The sequence below is a fragment of the Helianthus annuus genome, chromosome 6 (assembly GCF_002127325.2).
Source record: "Helianthus annuus cultivar XRQ/B chromosome 6, HanXRQr2.0-SUNRISE, whole genome shotgun sequence".
In the NCBI taxonomy this organism is placed as follows: domain Eukaryota; kingdom Viridiplantae; phylum Streptophyta; class Magnoliopsida; order Asterales; family Asteraceae; genus Helianthus; species Helianthus annuus.
This window is the reverse complement of record NC_035438.2, coordinates 42923534-42946191: the sequence shown is the minus strand read 5'-3', so window position 1 is coordinate 42946191 and position 22658 is coordinate 42923534. Positions and strand designations below refer to the sequence as shown.

Below are 22658 nucleotides of genomic sequence, written 5' to 3'. Positions count from 1 at the left end.
AAAAAACGTTGGGGGCTCAGATGTTAAAAAAAATTCTTTTTTGGGCCAAACGGGTAAAAGTGATATAACCACAGGGGCCAAAATCGTAATTTACTCTTTATAATATTATTTATTTGAATTAATTATATTTGAACGTTTTGTTTAGTTTGGTATCAAATAGATTTTATGAAACTTAAAATAAAATTAACTAATATTATTTATCATCTATACATTTACGTAGTTTTAAATAAAGAGTCAAATTTATTGAGACTTCGTCAACAAATTTTGCAACAACAGAATAATCTATTTTTATCACGAAAACCAAACTTTGTATTAATATATTAACTATTTTTATTTTCACTATACAAAATTGCATTTACTCGACCCATGTAATACATGAGGTTTTTTGAGATATAACTTTTTTATTATTTGATATATAAAATTAGATTTATTCAATTCGTACAATACATGGGGTTTTTTAAGAATGTATATTTTTTTATTATTTAGTACAGAAAATTACATTTATTCAAACCGTGTAATGCGCATATTTTTAAAGATGTAATTTTTTTATTATTTGGTATATAAAATTACATTTATTCAACCCGTGTAATACATGGGGTTTTTTAAGGATATATATTTTTTTATTATTTGGTATATAAAATTACATTTATTCAACCCCGTGTAATACACGGGGTTATAACCTAGTATGTAATATATATGGGTTAGGGAAGGAAAATATGTAATTGTTTTTTTATCTGGAGAAATACGTAATAAGTTAGGTTAGGAGGGGGAAATATGTAAAAATCCTTTAATTTTAAATCCCAGAATCTATACATACTCATTTGTTTTCTATACTAAAAAACTACAACTCTAGAGTGCAGATTGTGTTCCAGAATTTATACTCATACCTTTCAGCTGTTTATATTTGTTCTTTTACATTACAGTTTAATTTAATGTATTAGTTAATCTTAGAAAAGTTACAGTTTATTGACCGATAAGTGTGTTTGACTGATTATACTTACGTTGTCATAACCATTATTGCACGAACTAGATAGAACATGACAAAGATCCCCACGAACACCACCTCTTAATTTACTTTCATATTTTACATTTAAGCCAAATACTTTTCCAATTTTTCCACTTCTTCTGCGCTCCCAATGTATAAAGGAACTCGCTGATGAATCTGCAAAAACAAAAACCGACACTCCAAATCAGTTTCAGTTATATAAGATCCATCCAATCTATAATCAAACAGAGTCGACTCAACCTTTTCAGAGACCTAAAGCATATTAAAAAAAAATCGGGGTTTTTTTTATAGAAAAGTGTTTTTTTTTAAATCAAAACCTGGAATGTTAATGAAGTTAAACCTAAAAAACCGGGTGCCTATTTTATATGGGCCCCAAGCTTCAGCTTATAATTTTCAACGGTTCAGTTTCGATTTTCGATAATAAAAAATTGTTATTAGTGGTTTGGCTCACTGTTTGATTTAAAAACCGTTAAAACCAGACTATGAACACCTCTAAGTTTTAGCAGTCGAACCACGGTTTCTAAAACAATTTAAATAGCTTGTAGTCTTCACGAACCTCGGTTGGCTGGATGTCAAGCACTCGTTGATGTCCATCCGACCCCTTTCCACCTGCTTGTTCAACAAGGTAACTCATCGGTGCACACTCGTACAACAGCCTAAGCTTCCCGTTCTTGCTCTTTTTGTCACGCGGGTAACCATAAATCCCTCCATACAAAAGTGTCCTATGAAAATCACCAACCAAACTACCAATATACCTAGCCGAATACGGCTTGCCTGTAGGACCGGGGTCCTTTAGATCATCCATGTACTTCTTAAGCTTATCGTCCCATAGTTGGTAGTTTCCTTCGTTAAATGAGTAGATCTTTCCTGATTTCGGAATTTGAATCTTTTCTTGAGTGAGTACAAACTCGCCGTACATTGGGTCTAAAGTGAATGCATAAACTCCAGTTCCTATGGAGAGGACGAAGATTACGGAGCTTGAGTACATACAGTAACCGGCTGCTAGGAGGTTGTTTCCGGGTTGACATACATTGACAATGCACCTTTGTTCCACACTGTCTAGCTGCATTTTAACTCAACATTTAATTGCAATATGTCAATTAAATTCAAAATTCACATATAATGAAGCAAACAATTGGACTCAAAATTTTAAGTTCGATGAGTAATAAATGTTGAAACTCCACTGATTAATCTAGTATTTCTTAAAATCTTGATAAAGTGTGTTGATTTTTTAATGGGAAGATCACATAATAAAATATACATGTTGACAGTAAGTACTGATAAATTAGAGTATAACAAGTGTCTTTTTACGCAACATATTTCAATATGAGCTAACAGATTGGATCCTTTGGCGCGGCATTCTACACAACAAATTCACTCTGACACTACAGAGATCCATGCATGGTGCAGCAGATCCATAACGCTAGGCAGAGGCCCCACATATTAAAATCATCATCACCATCATCATCATCATACTCAGTAAATCCTACCAATAGCAAAGCTAAGGTAGGGTCTGAGGAGGGTAAATGTAGACAACTTTACCTCTATCTCATAGAAATAGAGAGGTTGCTTCCAGTGAAACCCTAGGCTCAATAGTAGTTTTGCATCAAGCCTTGGACATACGGCACATAACACTTAGCAATTGGGACAATGGCCGATTAGTGCATGTATCTTCTTGTCTTTCAGCTGTCAACGCCACCACATGATGCATGATTAACCGTCCGCCACTTTTAACATTATTTTCACGAAGTTAGTAAAAATAACGTTAAAATTAGTGCAAATTCACTTTTGCCTCCCGAAGGTCCACATATAATATTATATGCATACACCGCAAACGGGACGTGCCCCACGTATTAAAAAAAATGATCTTTTTCAACTAAATAATGGGGAATGAAATTTCACTTAGGCACATGATATTTTATTCATGGTTTAATTTAATCGGACAATGCTAGATAGAAAACCCAAAAAATTTGAGAAAACCCTAGAAAACCCAACCTCCCGACCTTTTTTTTTTTTTTTTGAAAAAAAATAACACATGTAACATACATGTTTTTAAGAGTTTTGAGCGAAAAAAATCAAAAAAGCGCCGATTGGATGTTTTTAAAAAAAATAAACAAGTTTCAGCAACTTTCATCACTAACATGTGTTAGACAAAAAAGTGCTGAAACTTGTTTATTTTTAAAAAAAAAAAAACCACTCGGCGCTTTTTTGATTTTTTTGGCTCAAAACTCTTAAAAACATGTATATTACATGTGTTATTTTTTTCAAAAAAAAAAAAGTCGGGATGTTGGGTTTTCTAAGGTTTTCTCAAATTTTTAGGGTTTTCTACCTATAGCCCTACCCTAATTTAATCCATTAGTGACGATGAAAATGATTGGATGTTAAAATAATAAAAAAAAAATAAGAAAATCAAACCGTTATTTTTTTATTTCCAAAAGGACAAGTTATTACCATCCGTCAAAATGTCTCTCTTCCTTATTTTTTAATTGATATATATTTGGTCAACGAAACATGTGAAATGAAATTTGAAGAAAATCAATTACCGCAGAGTCATCACCAATATCAGTAAGACACTCATCATTGGGGCTATAAATTCCAAAAATAGAACCAGTTGAAACAGCAGCATCAATGTTGGATGACCCATCAAGAGGATCAAACACCACAATGTAGTTACCCGAGTAACTCTCTTCAACCGCCACCGGCACATCCTCTTCTTCCGACGCAATGATTCCGGTTCGCCCACTTGATCTCAAACAATTCGAAAACACCTATTCAATTCACACATAAAACTTTATACACTCAGGGGCAGAACCAGAGGGGAACAAAAGGTCCACATATTTTTATATATAAAGTCTCATAGATTTTTCTTAAAGAAAAACATGACTTGTACCATTAATTGTATCATGACCCTCCGTGTTAAAAAAAAGAAAAAAAAGTTCTGGTTACGCCATTTAATAAATTTAACTAGTCTTGACATAATTAACAAACCTCATTGGAGACAACATCGAGTTTCTTCTGATCCTCTCCCTGGACATTCACCGCTCCTTGGACTCCGGTGAGGTTCGAGATGCTGGCACGTTGCACCAACGATGCAATCTGTTTACAAGCCATTGAAATGCTGGATAACACAATAGTAAGTTCAGCATCAATGACTCCGGATTGCTCTTGCTTCAACAACCAGTTTGTTAATGTCATTATTTGATAAGAACTTGTTTTCTTTACGGATTCCGCCTCAGATGCCACCGCCATGCATCGTACTATTCCTCCTGTAGTGGCGGTGGCCGAGGCGGAACCAGACCGTCTTTTAGAGCATGTAAAGAGGGTGGTTTTGAGTGGGGATAGACGTGAAATGGAGTGGGAGCTTGAGAAGTGAAGGAGGTTTGAAGATGTGGTTGCTGCCATGGTTGCAAGGAAGGAGGAGATTTTAGATTTGTGTTGTTTTGGTTTTGTAAAATTATTATGTTTTATTAAAAGATGAGATTGGGTTATGGAAAATGTAAGGCTGATAAGAGGGTGTATTCTGATGGGTCCCAGGTATCCACCACTCATTTGTGATCCTTCCTAGAGGAATTACAAGAAGATATTCTTTGGAATCAACATTGGGCCTCATTAATGAGTTAATCATCTGGGCCTAATCACAATTCAAAAACATGGAACTATAGATGGTCACTAGGGAACAAGAGTTTCAATCTTGTCAGGTTGACAAGTTACGGGTTGAATTGTTTAATCCGAACACAACCCATATCTTTATTCGTGTAAAAACATTAACCAAACACTGACCATTTAACACATTTATCTAAAATTGTCGAATGGGTTTTCGGGTAATAAGGTATAAATGTGTTAATAAGGGTTGGCAGGTTGTATAAAAATGGATTAAACGGGCTAATTGGTCAACCTATTTGTTTATTTAAATAAGTCAACCTAAACATGACCCGTTTAAATAAGCATGTCAGCCAATCACGACATGTATATTAAACAATTTAGCTTTGACAAACCAAAACCTAATTATTTCCGTATCTTGTTTTAGTTGGTGGTAGAAATTGCCACCTCTAAAAATATACATGGATAATATAAAAGGTTAGATCATAATTTTATCAATCAATAGTATGGGTTGTATATGTTCTTGATCCTAAGCATAATACATTTAATAAACGGATTTATAGTCGTTTAAAAACAGCTTCTTCTTTTTTTTTTTTTTTTTTTTTTTTTTTTTTTTTTTGCCAACTGCTATAACCAGTCATTTTTGGATTAGGAAAAAAAAACAGTTCTCTCCTCTAAAACTCCAAACCGGTTTGTAACCTACGTTTCCTACCAGTTAAAAACGGGTTCCTCAATAACCGGTTACATTATATGGGCTATTTATTGTAAATGATGTGAATTTATGTATCATAGCTAACTTTTGGTTTATTTGGAAGAAAAAAAAATATCTCTCGACACCGAAGAATTGGAATGACTCACATATTTCAACTAAATATGAAAAGTTATTTGTACACTCGACCACATAATTGATAGAACAATGAGTAAAAGTGGTAAACTGTCCGAATATGTATACTTACCAAACCAAAGATGAAATGGGTCCACCGAGGAATATAATTACATCACAATTATATTTGGTAACGTCTTAGTCACCAAGTTAAAGTTAACCTATATAAACCGTGTTAGAGGTAGACATTGGGGGTGTTTGGGTTAGGGCTGTTCAAATTGTTCGGCGCTCGATGCTCGTTCGATGCTCGCTCGAAAAATGCTCGGAATTTGCTCGTTCGATTCAGCTCGATTGAAAAAATGCTCGGTTCGAATCGGTTCGGTTTGTAAACGAACCGAGCACGAGCAAAGGTCCGCTCAGTTCGGTTCGGCTCGGTTGGCTCGATTTATTTTTTAATATATATACATATGTGTGTCTGTGCGCGCGCGCGCGCGCTCGTGTCATTTTAAATGAAATGACTATAGACCAACATCAACAATGTTTGGTCCAAGATCCAAATAGAGCTCATTTAAGTAATTAGAATTGAAATCCGATATCAATAGTCCATTGTCCAATACTTAGATGTTCATTTGAGTAATTGAGTCAAAATTTCAAATACTAAAATGTGAAGCGTCAATCAAAATCTTAATTAGAAGTACAAGACCCTAATCAAAACCCCCCCCATTGGTCATCGTTATTCGACTTTTCCATCGCCACTCACCAAGACGACAACTCGCTACAGTTTTGCTTCAATCTGTTCATTCAATTTCAAACTTCCGATAAAACAAGGGTATGTTTCAATCGGTCGACAATTTATCTTCCTACTTAGCTAATCTCGATATAACTAGTTGAGTTTTTTATTCCTTGTTATTTGTTAAATTTTTACTTGTGTTCTATTGGACGAAACGTCAGGGATGAAAACTGCACTTTATTATAATAACTAGCACTCCCATCGACACTTTCCTTGTTTGTTCTGCGACGCTCGATACTCGCTCGACGTTCGTTCGAAAAATGCTCGGATCGAAAGACGCTCGCTCGACTTTAGCTCGGTTGAAAACGCTCGGTTCGGATCGGTTTGTAAACGAACCGAGCACGAGCAAAGCTCTGATCGGTTCGGTTCGGCTCCTGAACAGCCCTAGTTTGGGTTAGCTTATTTTGGAGCAACTTATGACTTATTGATTTATAAAAGTTAATAAGTTGTCTTTTGAGTGTTTGGGTTAGCTTATTCTAGAGGGTTTTGTGTGTTTAAGAAGTCATTTTTGAGAAGTCAGAATTTCTAACTTCTCACTTATGACTTATATAAGTTAATAAGTCATTTTGAGAAGGAATCCCAAACACCCCCATTAATATTATTTAGAGAAGACAAGAGAAAAGATGAGTTATGGTTTGAGAGATTTAGAGAAAAGACAAAGAGAAACCGAGTTATGGTTTAAGAGTTATTGTAATCAAGTTTTTTGAGTTGTATCTTCTTGGTTATAATAAAATTTCTCAAAGAGTTATTCTTTTCGTTCTTATTATCAATTCTTGGCGTTGCAACAAGAGAGTGGAACCATATACACTTGACATTCCATTGAATAAGCAAATATATATAATTTAACAGTTTGAAAAATAAGAAATGCTAATAAAAGAAAAAAACCAAGTTCATAATACAACTAAGGCGGATTTAAAATCAAAATCAAAATCAAAACCAAAATGAACACGGCAACAAAACCCTCGTTCTTACGTAGAGATACAAATCAGGGTTCAGCGGTCTTTGAATTTGAATCAACATAACATGTAACGAAAGTCGGTTTGATCATCATCAGCAGCAGCGGCTATGAACCATCCACTACTTCAATGTGTACATTATCACCATCTTCATTCACCTTCCCATTGGCCTGACTTCTCATCCTCTGTAATTATATCACCAACATTAATGTTTAGATCCAAATTTTATTATTTTATATAATGGGATCCAAAGAAAGTTACTAGTAACAAATATACCCGATCCACAGGCTCTCCGGAGTTTCCGTTCACAAGTTTAGTGTTTTCTTCTTTCATTCGACCGTCTTTGCTCACAGGTAACAAAACTGTGCCTAGACTGCGATCAGGCAACTCTGTAAAGTAACAGTTGTATGTTTTAGTATGACACGTTAACGGGTCAAAAGTGGTAGATTTAATATAATTTATAACTTTGTATGAAACTAGCCTGGTAACTTGTGGTCAACGAAGAACACGACCAAATTAACTGTGTACCTGCGGTTAAAATTATAATAAAATAAGTTTGTCAGCTTACACGATGACAGATATTGCATTTGTGTTGAGGATATATGAAATGCATTATCGTACCAGGCCACAACAACGTCAACTGTGTAATGCTTACGAGATGCAATAATTAATAAACTCTGAACCACAACAACTAACCAAGCACACTGTTTTATAAATCTGCAAGAAAAATTTAAAAGTTGTTTACATATAAAAAAAATATGTTAAATAAAATGTCACATTCGACAAGATGCAATTATCATGTTGTTTATGTTTTATAAACAAGATTATAAACCCGATTCTTCACCAAATAAGATCTTAAACAGGTTGTCATTCCAGAAAAATACCAACTCAACTGCTATAACATTTAATAGAATAACATTACCTCCGTGTACCGTATTTTTGATATGTCCGAACAAATACAAGAGAAAAGATCATGTGAGATGAGAATATTAAATCCCCACAGCCATAAAGAACGCCCCGAGGAACTGCAAGCTCAGATAACAACGTTAAAAACTAACCGAAAGGCACCAGCGACACAAAGATATTATTTTTCGAAAAGAAATAGAACTTACTGATTAATAGAACTTCAAAGAGATTATCTGGACGAGGAAGTGTTGCACGCCGTGAACCCTGCAAATCATCAAAAAAATATTTCAAATACATGGTGTAAATTGAGGCTTCATTCGACTGTATAAACATTTTGATGTTTACAGAGTTAACAAACAACTTAATAACTAAATGGAAAAAAATTCAGATACCTCGCGACAATGGTAGTTTGGACCAGGCAGTATAGTTGAATAAAATGTTATGATACGAAGAATTTGACAAGCCTGCATGACACATACATACGCATAAGTACAAGCGTACTAGCGTCTACATATACATATACAAGTTACATCCATATACATATACTTATACAAGTTACATCCATATACATATACTTATACAAGTTACATCCATATACATGTGTATGACTGTGTGCCATGATAAATGCTAGTGATAATTGTGACATGAACTATTTTATTGACAAAAAGGTCCTTGTGACTAGTACACCTTTAGCTCACTTTATTCAAAAGCACAAAAGCATAATCATTTACCGTGAAAATGGGTAAATATGCTGGTACAAATTGCCACTTACAACTAAAAACGCGAGGACTCTGCACCATATTAGAACTGTGTAGATCTTTTTACTCTTGAATATGAAAGGATGGAAGGTCCACTGTACAGTACAAAACACTGAATCAGTACAATCTTCACATAACAATCGTAAATCCAAAATGAGTACCGAGTAAAGCAGAACCAAAATACGTTATCATAACTAATAAAAAATTTGCAACACATTAAATAGAAAGCATAATTACCAGGAAAAAGGACAGAAAGACGAATGTGAATACGCTCTCACTGACGTATGCTCTATCTTGCCCAAGTTCCTAAAAGCCATAAAATTACATATATAACCATTAACAACTTTTTTCTGTGTAACGCTGAGACATTTAGCCACAATTCAGCCTTATGCATGTGAACCGTAAGCATTAACACACATAAGAAAAAGTTTGAACTTTAAGTTATACGTACAGGAAGCAGAAAGAACCCGGTATCTTGAAGAATCGGTCCCGGATGATGAAAATAATGGACTCCTCTAGCTGCCAGTCCATGAATGTACTGAACAAAACATATTAAAACTTGAGTTAAAATTAAAAAAAAAAAAACACTTACTAGCACAAAAGATTAAAATACATAGACAATTAGCAAAAAATCATATAATTTAGCTAAACCAATACATCACCAGTATTGAAACAATCTTGTTGTAAAAGGAATAAACATAGTCACCTTTTCAAATCTAATTTACCAGAAAACTGCAAATTAAGTGAGTACAAACAACTTTTCAAAATCAAACAACTTTTCAAAATCAAACAACTTTTAAACCCTTCACTCAAACAAGAAGACAAAAAATCTGATTAGGTAAAAGGATGAGCAAATGGTACCAGGTACCGAATCCTAACCGGTACCGTACCAAGCCATGGTACACTTTTTGCAATTTTCAGGATCAGTGCTTTCGGTTTAGTACCGGTTTGACACGGTACCGGTATTTTGGGATGATTTACCTTCGAATACCGTACCAATATCATACCAAGCACTTTCTGTACCAATACAGCGATACCTATTTTTTATGATTTTCGTGATCGGTACTGAAAGTACCGGTACGATACCGAGCTCATCCCTAACTGATGAACCATGATATAATACTGTTCATCACTACTCTCAACTTCTATCTATGAACAAAAAATCATCATCACACATTCAAAACTACAAGATCATGAAAACAAAAAACCTGACAAATTAAACCGCCTAAAATATACTTCCAATTCTCCAAAAGAAGATTGATTTCTGTTGTAGTTTCCGCACAAATTCTCTTCCAAAGCTACTCAAAACACAGATAAACAAAACAACACAAAATTAAATCAATCTCATAAACTACACATAACTAATAATCATATACAAGGAAACAACCTTAGTGTAAAGTAAACAATACCTTAGAAGCCTCACGACCTATGTAAAACGACATCGTAAGTTATTATTATCAACGCCAATGCCATATCACATCATAAACCTAGCGGTCAACGTCCACATCGCTCTTCACCAAATCACCTTTTCGTTCTCCAATATTCAAATTCAATAACCGAATCGTTTGACAACGGTTTTAATTTTCAATTTTGCGAATCAATTTGTGAATCGATTCGTAAATTGATTCAAATCGAGACGATTTACGGTGAATTTGAAGTTTTTTTTAACGAATTAGAGAGATTTGAGAACAGAGATCGAAGATATGATGTGGAAATTGTTGGAATTTTGGGATGAATTGATGAATTTGAAGAGTTTTGTGTTTGATTTCGATGAAGAAGTTGAAGATGTTGAGACCGTTGATGGTGTGATTAGAAAGGGGGGTTTTTAGAATCGATTAAGCCGCCCCAAGTTTATGAGTGTTTGGTTGTGACCCTATATTTTTTGGGAATGACAATAATAACCCTATGGAATTTGGATGTGGTTGGTGTGTAGTTTGAAACATGGTTAGTAACTTGTAGAAATGTATATGATGATGATACTTAGTAAGGAATTAAGTGTTGATCCAATGGTTCAAGCAAGATTTTGGCATAACCTTGTGTTTACTCAAGTGGGAATAGGATTTAGTTATGATTTTTTGATGGACTTTTTTTAATGTTCTTTCTTGTAAATAACATCTTATTTATTATCGATTATAATGTAGCGAAGTAAAATTTAAGGGTGTATACTACAAACTTGTAAAGAAGGTTGTTACCTAAATGTATTTTACAAAATATAAACTCGGGTGCAACTTGCGAGTGGTAATCAAGCACTTGATTTCGGTAGCTTGACAATACACGATGATTTATTTTGGTTTAAACACTTCCAAGGATCAAACAAGAGGTTTTACTTCTCATCAATGTTGTAAAACAAGCTATATGAAATTTTCTAATAATTTAATATGCCTGAGTACTTTTCACCTAGACCGATTATGTCACACCCCAACCGATGGCGGAATTATCGGGGCGTGGCACTGAGCGAAACAGATTGTTCATGAGTATCCATAACAACTATTAATTACCGGATATTTAAACGTCATGTCCCATACCATAACATATCAAATAAAACAGTTATTACAAATAATTGTCTCACAAACAAGTACTGATCTGACTACTCAGATTTCAAATTAGACAAATTGTTTATTTGTTTATAGGACTCTTTCCTAGCCTCGATTTCATCACACAGCAAGCCAAGCAAATAAGCCTCTTAAGCACCTGCCACATACGTTAAAGTAAAAGTCAATACACAATGTGTAAAGGTGAGCATACAAGTTTGATAGATATAATAGAGTTCGAAATCGATTACGCATAACCAGCACGTACATAGTGTGAAATGAGGCATATTAGTTATCGACATGAACCTATCGATACCAATGACTGCGGGTTGACTGCCCAAGGCAGTTCGCGATACACACTCACCACTGTGAGCCATGTAACTAATTGTCCTTAACAACCCCTGAGCGAACAGGTGCTGAGTCCAAACTATAGTACTATCGTTGCTAAGGCAGGTAGACAGCATTCCATGTGTAAACATAACAAACAAGCATTCGTTAAGTCACGTATAACATGCGGTAACGGTTAGCGTTTAAAGTATTGCGTAATGTGTTCGATGTGATTTGGAATAAGTAACGTATGTAACACCCAAAAGTGCGTAAAGCAAAAAGGGATCGAGTATACTCACAGCGATTGATTGATTGATTAAAGGGAGCGCTAGAGAGTAAGGTTAGCCTGATCAGAACGATAGTATAACGATAAGCGACGCGTAAAATGATACAGAGTGCAAGTGGGTCGGACAGCAGTTTGATCGGATGGTAGTCCAATCGGACAGCTGGTCGTTCGAGTGACAATCCGCTCGAATGGTCGTCCGATCGGATGACCCTTCTAGTGGATTGTTTCTTCCTTTGGGAAGAATGTGTATGATGGCTTGATTTTTGAAGTTTTTGTTGTAGCATTTGGAAAACATAGAAGTATCACTATCTTTCAGGTCGATCGATCGAACGACCGTTTGATCGGGCGATAACCCGATTGGTTGGACACTTTAGTGAGAACAAGTTCACCGCAGTTTGCCATTCGATCGGATAGTAGTCCGATCGGCTGGCAATCCACTGATATTGAATCATGTTGAAAATTGTTTAAGTGTTGAAGTTTAAACATTACATGGTTGAGTGGTAGCCCGATCGAATGGTAATCTGATCGGTCAGCCCTTCGTTTAATGTTCATCCTTCAGGGTTTTGAAAACAAAGTTAAGTGTGGGACCAAGGTGTAGATCGATCGGGTGACAACCCGTTCGGATGACAGTCCGATCGGACGGCATTCCGTCCTGGTCGTTCCGTTCGTCTTACACTTGGTTGTTTTGATAGTTTGTTGTTTTATCGAGACGTCTTGAGAACGTGTTAAGCAACAGAAACCTCGTCAATACTTGGTACTCCTGATCGGACAGGAATCACCCAAATCCAACCAGTAAACTGTTCGAGACGGTGTTCCACGTTCAACCCGAAATCGGTAATCTCGTGGATAGAATCCAAATCTTGAACCAACACAACCACAAGAATGAGTAGAAAGTCGGTACAAGTTACGATTCTATCGGTTTTGAGTGCATTGAGTGTAAAAGAGTTGAAAGAGAGTTGGAAAACCATATTTCAATCCTTTCCACCGTGAATGTTTAGATCTACGAAAGATCTTTTTTTGTTTATGTGGAAGTCGGTCAGATCCAAGTTGTTCTTGAAGGATTGAAGCCAAAACATGAAGTTCTCAAGAACACCATGATGACATCATCCTAGGACACCTCGAATCTAGTGATTTCACGGTTAAAAGTTAAGATTCAAAAGATAGAAAGGTGTAGAATCGAGTGTAGATCAAAGATGTACAAGATTTAAGTTGAGATCTTACCGGAATGGAGAGAAATCGGAGAAAAAGTAAGGTTGGAGCGCTGGTCGGACGTCAGAGAGCAAAAGTGGAAAGTTGGATGGTGACAGGAGGTATTTATAGAGTTTCCCAAAGTAGAAGGTGTGGGTCGATCGAGTGGCAACCTGATCGACTGGCTGATCGATCGAACGATAGCTCGATCGAATAGCTGGTCGATCGGCTGGTCGCTCGGTCGATTGGTCCTTGGTTCAAGTGTTCGGTGCGAGTTTTGTTGTTTCGATTGCGATTGAGAGTGATGCTAATGCTATAGAGTTCTCCTATTCAAATTACTTTTAATCCCAACTACTATATCTAACATACAATCATCCTAAATTACCGTCGTTTAGCGTTTGCGATTTGATTTTGATTGAGTTTCGATTGCGCTTCAATTGATCACCACAATATAACATAAAAAAAATAAACATGCACAAGTAACACATAAGTGGCACACACACGTAAAACAATATTCAGAACACATAATTCGAGTTTCGAGTTCGACTGCGATTCGATGTTGATTAGATTAGGTTGATTAGCGTTTAGTTAACTTTATCGCATTGTTACTTCCTATAGTTCACAGTCGTAAGGCGATTAATCGATAAATACTCGTCGATTATTGCGATTCGTAATAATTACTCCACATAATACAACTAACGTAAAAACAATAAAGACTATCTACGAGTCGAAGAAGCCAAAGTTGACTTTGAGTTTGACTTTCGAAACACGGGGTGTTACAGAGTACTCATAACTCCCCAATCGGCCGATATAGGAACGCCTAAGGACTTCTACAACCATGCTTCCTATAATTGGTATATTTGGATGCTGCAACCATGCTTCTCATAATTGGTATCTTTGGATGTATTACTTGAAAATATACATCACATGTATATCTACAAAGTTAAATCTATATAAGAGATTTTAACCCTAAAAATCAACCATAAAAATTAATTGTGACACTTATTTTTTTTAGGAAATTGTGTGTTTGAAGTCACTATAAACCTACATTAATACCCTCCATCTCACCAATCATTTGTTAACACCTACCCTCCCCGCCATGAACCCGACAAAAGATGCAGGTCCTGTAAGATTAAATATAATTATTATGGTTATATTTAATTGTGTAGCCATTATAATCATTTATATTATTTGGATCAAAATATATAAAACCTATAATATAATTAGTTGGTAATTGTTGATGGGCCAGATTACCCTAATTAACTAATTGGGTTTCCCCTTGGGTGTATATAAGGAGATTACTAGAGAGGGATTAGGGTTAGACATTCATAACATCACACTAAAAATCGCCCCCCATCTCTCTCCATTACTACGAGTTCTTCAACCCTAAAGAACTCGGTACTACCATCAAGAAGATACATCCTAAAGGGGAACCAGATCAAGCTGACAACTAATGTCGAACTTCATGGCTGCGTCTCTGACTGGATTCTCTGCTGGCCTGTACTGATACAATCAGGTATGCTATTTATGTTTTCCATTATACTTAAAACAGAACTGATCAACATGTGGTATCAGAGCATATGTTGATTAATCAGTTATGTTTTCCTATCCATTATTCTGGGATTCAAATCTGGAAAACATAAATTTTCAAAGTTTAATAAAATTCGAAACTCTGTTCTCAAGTTACTGTTTCGAGTCAGTGTTTCGGAAATCATGATAACAGAAATTTTGAACTTCATAATCACAATCAGCCGATTTCGAGTCATGACCCGAAATCATTGTTTTCGGAAAAAGAATGTTAAATCAGTGACTAGAAATCATAATGGTTAAAATCAACATGTCCGAAATCTGTTATAGAAGCCTTGATTTTCAAGTTTCGGGTTCCAGAATTATGTTTTAGTTTTAGGGTTCATCTTATGTTCTTATGTTCTTATGAGAAATTCGAAAATTCCCTAAGTTTTGGAATTAAATTTAGATTATTGGGTGTTTTTCCTAGTTTTGATCTAAAATTCATCTCTTAGAATTTTGAAATCTGTTGTAAAAATTAAATGGATATTATTTTGAAATATTTTGATAAATTTAGATCAACATTAAAATAGGAAACTAAATCCCATAATCCCTTAAAATTCGAATATCAAACTTATCACAATAACAGCTGTTAACAGTGGACTCGAGACCATCAGATTACGACTCGAGACCATCAGATCTCGACTCGAGACCACAAGGTCTCGACTCGAAATTATAAGGTCCTCAAATCTTTACAACTCGAGACAAAGGTCTCGACTCGAGACCATAAAGTTTCAACTCGAGACCACTAAGGTTTCGATTAAAGGCTTCAATCTTCAAAACTCGAGACCGTGGTTGCGACTCAAGACCTCATTATGAGTCAAGATCTCATAAAATACAGTAGTTGAGACCATGGTTCCGACTCGGAACAACGAGGTTGCGACTCGAGACCTTAATGAGTCGAGACCTCATAATGTTACAGATGAGTCGAGACTTGACTCGAGATCTCACTTGAGACCTCATAACTGAGTCAAGATCTCACTCAAAACCTCATTATTTTAGGTTGTTTAATGTGAACTAAGACTTAGCTATTAAATAATTGGTTTTGTAAATACTTAGTTAATTAATAAGGATCAAATAATGTTTTACAAAACCAAAATGGCTTCACTTGAATGAGCTTCTGATGTATTACTTCTGGCCAAAGCTGATTTGATGCAGCTATTTATTGTTCAAGTATTATAGAAGCTATGTTAATTATGCATTACAAACGTGAATGTCTTACTTCTGGCCAAAGCTGATTTAATTCATTTATGTCTAGCATACTTAACAAGTGCATTACTAAAGTGATTGTCTCATTTCTAGCCAAAGCTGATTTGTCACGATTAGTTTGCACACATGCTTAAATGATTACACTTCTGGCCAAAGCTGATTTGTCTTCGTTTAAGTAGAATTTTAACTAAGTCTATTATTTTTGATGTTAGTAATAGACATATCACAACCTCTTCATATAATGATCCTTATATCAATGATCCTTCATTAATTTTATGATCATTTCGTCTGCCTTATTTTTAGTACCCATAATTTTACTCACTATAACTTTCTTCTATAAATCAATATCTCATCCACTCTAATTTCTAAACCTAATATGTTTTTACTTTACTTAAAGTTTCTATAAGAATTAGCTCTTAAATTGAATCCTTGATTATCCCTTAAGACACGATAATCCTACTGCTCTCTTCTGATAATGATTACTACAGAAGAAAAGTAGAGCATGATGAATAGGACAAATCAAACATGATGTCTTATGATAATCGAGAACTCTCTAACATAAGTGTTGTCACTAAAAGGTCATTGCAGATTAAGTTTTTCCTAAGACTAATCTATTATCTGTGGAATAATAACAAGAATTCCTAAGATGCATGCCTTCATTTAAAATTCTAAACTATAAAGTTAAGTGGTATATGTGAATACATAATAATGTACAATACCATGACCCATAAAGTTAAGGGCTTACGCATGGAAATAAGTACAATTTTCAGTACATTACATACTAAGATTTTCACTTGTACAATTTGATGCCTTATAAATCAACTATAACACTCAAAAGTACCAAAGTATAATGAGTGTGTTGATAAGCAACATATGTACAAAGAAATAAATGTTTGAAACTGGAAAATAAGATGTTATTCACCTTACAACCACTAAAACCTTAAAAGAGGATTGTTCTAAGGTCCATACTCAAAATACAAGTACAAAATCCCAACTCTAAGGTTTTTCAAGGGAAAATCTCACTACATGATTATGCCATTAGACTAGGCATAAGCAACGAGACTATCCATTATTCCAAGGAACAGTTGGATAAGTTAATTAGGTAGTCACTTACTAATGATATTTAAGTCTGATAATTTTTAATATTCCTATTAACACATGATTAGTTGACTTTAGTTTTAAACGTTTCTTTACCAGAAGTCAACAAATAACTAACATGAGAGTTAGTGACAAAATTAAATGTTAAGGCTATAAGAACCTTAATAAGCAGTCTTCTAACAACGTCTTTCGATACCTTATATATTCTGAAGATTAATCAGAATATAGTATCATAATTAAGCAATGTTATGAAGGTTGTGAGGTTTGCATAGTCAACATAAAGTCACACTTACTTTAAACTCTCATCTTATTTGTTCTAAGTATCTGGATTGAAACATTACTAAGATAAAACTAGATGATACCTTACACTTTCACAACTTTTGTCCTCATGTAAATGAGAATTTGACAAAAAGGAAATTGAGACTTATAAATTTCATCCATTATAACCAAAAATCATGACATGGTTAATGAGGATGATTTTTTCATCTAATCTCATTCTAAGTGATTTTAAATCATGACGTTAAAGCCCTAAAATATGACTTGGCTTAAGGAATAAGTATGGGTCCATCATAAGTCATTCATTGACATTCGTGGAACTTATCCCAAACGGAATATTCAGACATAATTCATTTATCATTTAAAAGACTATCAACTTGTATCTAAATTTTGTCGCATATGGCCCACGGTCTTAGAAGAAATCTATTCATATGGGAAAAATTACAAGTTTTGTCCTTTATCTTTATACCATATTTCAGGCGGTGTCCTTTTCAACAAATTTTGACAGATATCGCCCTTTATAGGGAATTTTGTTGCACGTTTTGTCCTTTGACCCTAACCTAGTTAGATTTTCTTGTTAAATCTGGTCACATGCAAGTCACATGAGGGTAGTTTAGTCTTTATACATATAAAGGACAATTGTTGTAAATACTGATAGATGTATAAATACATGCCCTCAATTTTGTCTTTAAACCCACCTAGTTTTTCTCCTCAATTAATCAAATTCATCCACCCAAACCACAATAGAACCACCACCAACCTACAATCACCACCTCTGTCACCTGCTTCGACTCCGACCACCTTCACACCATGTTCAGCTGCCATTGCCACCACCCAATTCAAACTCGCCTACCAATACACCTTTGATTCATATTTGATCTGAACCCACCAAATGCAACAACTAGTAACCCACCAATATGTACACCTCATCGATTACCCAAATGGGCCGCACATTGGAGGCCCAAATCAGTTGACAGACAAACATTAATCATCCTCCCCACACACATTCATTCATACAGACACCAGACATTCATTCATTTAGAGTTTCACACACAGAACACGTGTCACCGATTCACCGATTCAACACAGCAATGGGGAAAAATACAGCCACCGATCAAACCTCCGCCATGAAAGAAGCCTTCACACTCTTCAACACCGACGGCGACGGCAAGATCGCCCCGTCGGAGCTCGGAATCCTCATGCGTTCACTCGGTGGAAACCCTACGCAAGCGCAGTTGAAACCCATCATCTCCGAAGAAAAACTCACATCTCCGTTTGACTTTAACCGTTTCATTGAGCTCATGAACAAGCACCTCAAACCGGAGCCCTTTGATCGAAAGCTTCGTGACGCCTTCAAGGTTATTGATAAGGACGGAACCGGATACGTCGTCGTTGCGGATCTTAAAAATTGTTATGTTTTTTACTGTATTATTTATAAACTTGTTGAATGGATTGGTGTGAATTAATTTGAGTTAGGGTTTTTTAAGGTGAAGCTAAAGGAGGTTAAAAGGGGATTGTTGAATAAAAAATAGCGAAAAGACAAAATTGAGGGCTTGTATGTATTTACAAAAATTGTCCTTTATATGTATAAAGACTAAAAATACCCCTATGTGACTTGCATGTGACCAGATTTAACAAGAAAATCTAACTAGGTTAGGGTCAAAGGACAAAACATGCAACAAAATTTCCTATAAAGGACAAAACCTGTCAAAATTCGTTGAAAAGGACACCGCCTGAAATATGGTATAAAGATAAAGGACAAAACTTGTAATTTTTCCATTCATATATATACTTAGTAAGATTTCTATTAAAAATGTCCCAAAGTTTCTTATAACAACTGGACATTAAAGAAATCAATTAAAGTCTAACATATATATGATAGGTTCCCACGTCACATACCTAATTGAAACTTCTCTTGTAGCGTTCTAGAGATATTAAAGATTAGTGGGAGCATTAGGTGTCTTAATTATAACTTGTAAAAAGTTGCAAGAGGTGGGGGAGTGAAAACTTCATGTTACTTCAATTTACACCTATTGTACAAGACACTGCTAATTTTGGCACTGTTTCATCAAAATTTGTCTCCTTACAATCTAATGCTACTCTTACAATAGTTTCATTGTTGCTCAATTGTGGGCACACTTAGATTTCTTACTTAAACTAACATAATCCTCAACAAGAGAAACTACAATGACTAACGTCATTAATATGTTTTCTCTATTAGAATTTGTTTGGTCGTTAAATATTAACCCTAAGCATGTTGAGTTCCTAAAGATTTCTAAGGTCAGTGGGAGCAGTCAAAGTCCTTATCATGACTTGCAAGGAATACAAAAGGCGGGGGGAAGAGTGTCATTAAATTTTACTTTGAATTTAACTCCGATTACACCTCTTGTACACCATACTGCACCAACTCTTACAAACTTAGAATCCTAAAATGATAGCAACCTAACCAAGAGCTAATCCATAAAACTGAAACTTCTAACAAACCCAATAATCAACTCAGGAGGTCATCTAGGTTTAAAAACCTACTAACTTTGATGATTACATAACCTCCCTAATTGAAGTTGAAATGGATTTTGGAAAAGTTTACCGATCCTATCTCTTCTAATTAAGCCATTAGCGTCAATCAATCTTTTAAATGGAATAAAACTGTTTTCTAGTAAAACTGATTTTATGTGTTCATATAACGTTTGTGATTTGATTGAATTACTTAAAAGTGTTCATAACTAAACCAAATCCTAATATATAAACGTTAAGACACTAAGAAGCATGATTGATTGTCAAAGGTTATACTTAGGAAGAGATAAATTATCAAAGATTTCTTTGAGGATCATCATTGTTCTAGTAGCTTATAATAGCTTAAAGCTACATTAGATGAACATTAAAACAATTTTCTCTAATAATTGGATGACACATTTACATGTTCATAAAACAACCTGAAAGTTCTAAACTTAAGGTTAAAGAACAGTTTGTCTATAAGCCAATAAAATCTATGTATGGGTTAATGCAAACATCATAATGTGATGAAATCTTAACGTAATTATTTTCATCAACAACCAAGTGGATTAATGTACCTACCTCAAGATGAGTGAGAGCAACTAAGATAAACTTGTCTATATAGATTATATTCTTTTGACAAGTATATGTTACATAAGTCAAAGCATTGTTAACACAAACTTTGATATAACAGATCTCAGAGATATCTCTTATGTAATAGATATCATGACATACCGAGATAGATCCAATGGGACAATAGTATCGTTCCATAAGTTTAACATTAAATGGGTCCTTACATATGTAACAAAATACTGCTCTCCTTTAGAGGATAATAGGATAAATGAGATTATTTCTTACGCTTCATTAATTAGAAGCCTTATGTAAGTTCAAGTCTATACTCGTTTAGATATTACTCACTTTGCAACACACTAGATATGTCTAGATTAATGTGAAGCATCTAATAGAGTATTACAATATCTTTAAAAGAAACGAGAGGCTATAAATTAAAGAAGAAGTGAGAACTAAAACCGGTTTATTACTCTAACTTTGTAATATTCAAAGATGGAAAAATGTAATTTCAGGTATATCTTTATGTCAGTAGACAAAACCTATCTTATGGAGGAGTCACAATCAGTGTTGTAAAAGTCGCTCGGTGGTGTCTAGTCGGCCGACTGGGGAGTTGGGAGTAATCGGAGTACTCGGAGAGTACTCGGGGAGTACGTAAGCATAATTCATGTCAACTGAGTATAATTTAAAATGAAACATGTTTAAACTTCAAATATTCTGAATACAAGTCCAACTAGTCTGAGTACAAGGTCGAATAGTCCGAGTACAAGGCTGAGTAGGCCGATTTTGACCGATTTTGACTAATTAAAAGTCAACAAACCACGTTGACCGACTAGGCCGACTCTTTCCGACTACGTCCGACTAGGCGCCAACTAGGCCGACTAGGCGCCGAGTTTGACTGAGTTTGACCGACCGACTAATTGAGTCCGCCTAGGAGGAAGTCGCCTCGGAGGGGTTCCGAGGACCGAGTACTCGCCGAATACTCGACCTTGGAATCCGACTTTTACAACACTGGTCATAATAAACTGATAATAACAACCTAAGTTATAACGACATAATATAGTCACTAAATGTCACACCCCCAAAGTCCACCCGCGGAGTACCACCGCTTGGAGGCGTGACATGACCAGGATCGAGCCATCAATCATATCAAACATTGTGTATAGTAGTTAAGTAATTCATAAACCCAATTCAATACGATTGATGTTCAAACCAAACTTTGTTTAAGTAGCGGAAGCATGTAAGTAAAACCCAACATAATTAATAATGTATGAAATGTCATAAGTGTTCAGCAAGCATTCACGATCCATTGCCCACAACGACCTGCTCCTCCCTGTGCAAGCTCCATAAGTACCTAAGGTCCTGCAAGGCATGCAGCAGAGAGTCAACAACTAGTTGAGCGAGTTCACAGTTAACAGTTCAGTAATAGTATAGTGTGAGTAGCATTATGTTCGTTCGTTATGTCATGTATCGTATCAGTTTCCACCGCGGCCTCCCAGGCAGGTATGCGAAGATTAGGGATGTTCTTCCCAAGTATTCTAGACTAGGTTTATTCGTATCGCGGCCCCCCAGGCAGGTGTGCGAAGATTAGTAAATTTAGTTCGCGGCCTTCCTAAGGCAGGTATGCGAAGTCGGTCATAATATCGCGGCCAACCCTTGGCAGGTGTGCGAAGATCAGTTCAATAAGTGTTACTAGTCTAGCCGTATCTTGTCGTTAGGTTCTATCATCTGAGTATATACAATAAGTCATCCAATCCCATTCCCACCCGGGAACCCATGCCTTGGCTGTGTGAACTCACCTTGGTTTGCTCGGCAGATACACAGAAAGTAAATCAAGCTATATGGTGATCAACCACGCCCTAGCATGGTTATCATACAAGTCAGGTTCGTATTCGAATATAGCACGTATGTTCTACACGTAATGTACACAAGAAAAATCATGGCATGCACAAGTATTTCATAGCAGTCAGACACGTAAACAAGTCCAAGTATCCGGCCCAATCAATTGGGCTCGTAATAGTGAAAGTCCAATAGTGTGCAAGTGTTCATGGTCTCGAGTCGAGACTAACGATCTCGAGTCGAGACTAGTCGGTCTCGAGGTGTACTGGTTTCGAGGTCTCGAGTCGCAACAAGGAGGTCTCGAGTGGTCATGGTCAAGTCGAGACTACACGGTCTCGAGTCGCAACGGGACTCGCAGACGCTGGTCTCGAGTTGTGCTGTTTGTGTGCGAGTGTTGTGGTCTCGAGTCGAGACTAAGGGTTCTCGACTCGCAACCCTG

General features: G+C 35.7%; 3 protein-coding genes across 3 annotated transcripts; 1 reads left to right on the top strand and 2 right to left on the bottom strand.

The window, feature by feature from the left end:
* Positions 1 to 947: 947 nt before the first annotated feature.
* On the bottom strand, positions 948 to 4478 carry LOC110865321 (fructose-1,6-bisphosphatase, chloroplastic). Its single transcript, XM_022114564.2, has 4 exons — positions 3995 to 4478; positions 3550 to 3774; positions 1563 to 2069; positions 948 to 1162 (listed from the first exon to the last, which is right to left on the bottom strand). The coding sequence occupies exons 1-4, from the start codon at positions 4406 to 4408 to the stop codon at positions 1091 to 1093; spliced, it is 1218 nt and encodes a 405-aa protein (XP_021970256.1). The 5' UTR covers positions 4409 to 4478; the 3' UTR covers positions 948 to 1090.
* A 2536-nt stretch (positions 4479 to 7014) lies between these two features.
* Positions 7015 to 10703, bottom strand: LOC110865322 (phosphatidylinositol:ceramide inositolphosphotransferase 1). The gene is made up of 12 exons (XM_022114565.2): positions 10249 to 10703; positions 10048 to 10137; positions 9291 to 9377; positions 9077 to 9145; positions 8854 to 8934; positions 8474 to 8545; positions 8288 to 8345; positions 8098 to 8200; positions 7797 to 7892; positions 7657 to 7703; positions 7452 to 7564; positions 7015 to 7360 (listed from the first exon to the last, which is right to left on the bottom strand). The coding sequence occupies exons 1-12, from the start codon at positions 10279 to 10281 to the stop codon at positions 7283 to 7285; spliced, it is 927 nt and encodes a 308-aa protein (XP_021970257.1). The 5' UTR covers positions 10282 to 10703; the 3' UTR covers positions 7015 to 7282.
* A 7691-nt stretch (positions 10704 to 18394) lies between these two features.
* LOC110944664 (probable calcium-binding protein CML13) lies at positions 18395 to 18824 on the top strand. The gene has a single exon (XM_022186315.2). The coding sequence runs from the start codon at positions 18412 to 18414 to the stop codon at positions 18784 to 18786; it is 375 nt and encodes a 124-aa protein (XP_022042007.1). The 5' UTR covers positions 18395 to 18411; the 3' UTR covers positions 18787 to 18824.
* Positions 18825 to 22658: the final 3834 nt, after the last annotated feature.

Excerpts from the sequence above, each read along its gene's own strand:
- LOC110865322 (XM_022114565.2), bottom strand. The coding sequence starts at position 10,281 with ATGTCGTTTTACATAGGTCGTGAGGCTTCTAAG. Across the intron at positions 8,546-8,853 it reads GAGTCCTCGCGTTTTTAGTT|GCTTGTCAAATTCTTCGTAT; the intron begins GTAAGTGGCAAT and ends TGTGTCATGCAG. Across the intron at positions 7,893-8,097 it reads CAAAAATACGGTACACGGAG|ATTTATAAAACAGTGTGCTT; the intron begins GTAATGTTATTC and ends TTTTTCTTGCAG.
- LOC110865321 (XM_022114564.2), bottom strand. The coding sequence starts at position 4,408 with ATGGCAGCAACCACATCTTCAAACCTCCTTCACTTCTCAAGCTCCCAC. Across the intron at positions 2,070-3,549 it reads ATATTGGTGATGACTCTGCG|CTAGACAGTGTGGAACAAAG; the intron begins GTAATTGATTTT and ends GTTAAAATGCAG. Across the intron at positions 1,163-1,562 it reads TTGACATCCAGCCAACCGAG|ATTCATCAGCGAGTTCCTTT; the intron begins GTTCGTGAAGAC and ends TTGTTTTTGCAG.
- LOC110944664 (XM_022186315.2), top strand. The coding sequence starts at position 18,412 with ATGGGGAAAAATACAGCCACCGATCAAACCTCCGCCATGAAAGAAGCC.